Source organism: Trypanosoma theileri (assembly GCF_002087225.1).
Source record: "Trypanosoma theileri isolate Edinburgh chromosome Unknown TM35_Tth_151_V1, whole genome shotgun sequence".
Lineage (NCBI taxonomy): Eukaryota > Euglenozoa > Kinetoplastea > Trypanosomatida > Trypanosomatidae > Trypanosoma > Trypanosoma theileri.
This window is the reverse complement of record NW_021639993.1, coordinates 7,982-8,470: the sequence shown is the minus strand read 5'-3', so window position 1 is coordinate 8,470 and position 489 is coordinate 7,982. Positions and strand designations below refer to the sequence as shown.

The window sequence follows — 489 nt, the reverse complement described above, 5'->3', positions numbered from 1 at the left end:
CGTTCTGCATATTGTTAATTTGAGCTTGATTCACAACCCCTGGATATTGTGACAGCGCATTGGTGTTTGCATTCTCTTCTCCACTTGGTGAGGTCGTACCTGCAGCGGCAGCAGCTTGAGTTTCTTTGGTCGGTGTGGAAGCATTATCAGCAGCGCCAATATCCCTTCTTCTGCGTGAACCATTCATGGAATTAGTAGTGGAGGAAGTTGATGCCGGTGCGTGGTCAGCAGTGGCTTCTTTATTTTCCTGATCTTTCTGCAGAGATGTGTCCNATGGACAATCTGCTTCTGCCATCCGGTGTGATGGTGCACACCTCATCGTACTTGGGGCACTTGATCTTACCACCCCTTTGGAACGCAGAGGATTCGACATCGATTGAGGTACCTTCGGGACATTCCTTAAATGTGTCGCTACCCTTGTACTGCACCTCGACTGCACGTCTGCCTTCATCACACGACACCCGCGCACACACACCGGACAGGCTCTCA

The 489-nt window shown here is 50.6% G+C and overlaps 1 protein-coding gene across 1 annotated transcript; it reads right to left on the bottom strand.

The window, feature by feature from the left end:
- Window position 1: 1 nt before the first annotated feature.
- Window positions 2-475, bottom strand: TM35_001511010 (uncharacterized protein; the record flags this gene model as incomplete). The annotated part of the gene is made up of 1 exon (XM_029031922.1): window positions 2-475. A coding segment is annotated over one exon (474 nt), but the record flags the coding sequence as incomplete, so codon positions are not given.
- Window positions 476-489: the final 14 nt, after the last annotated feature.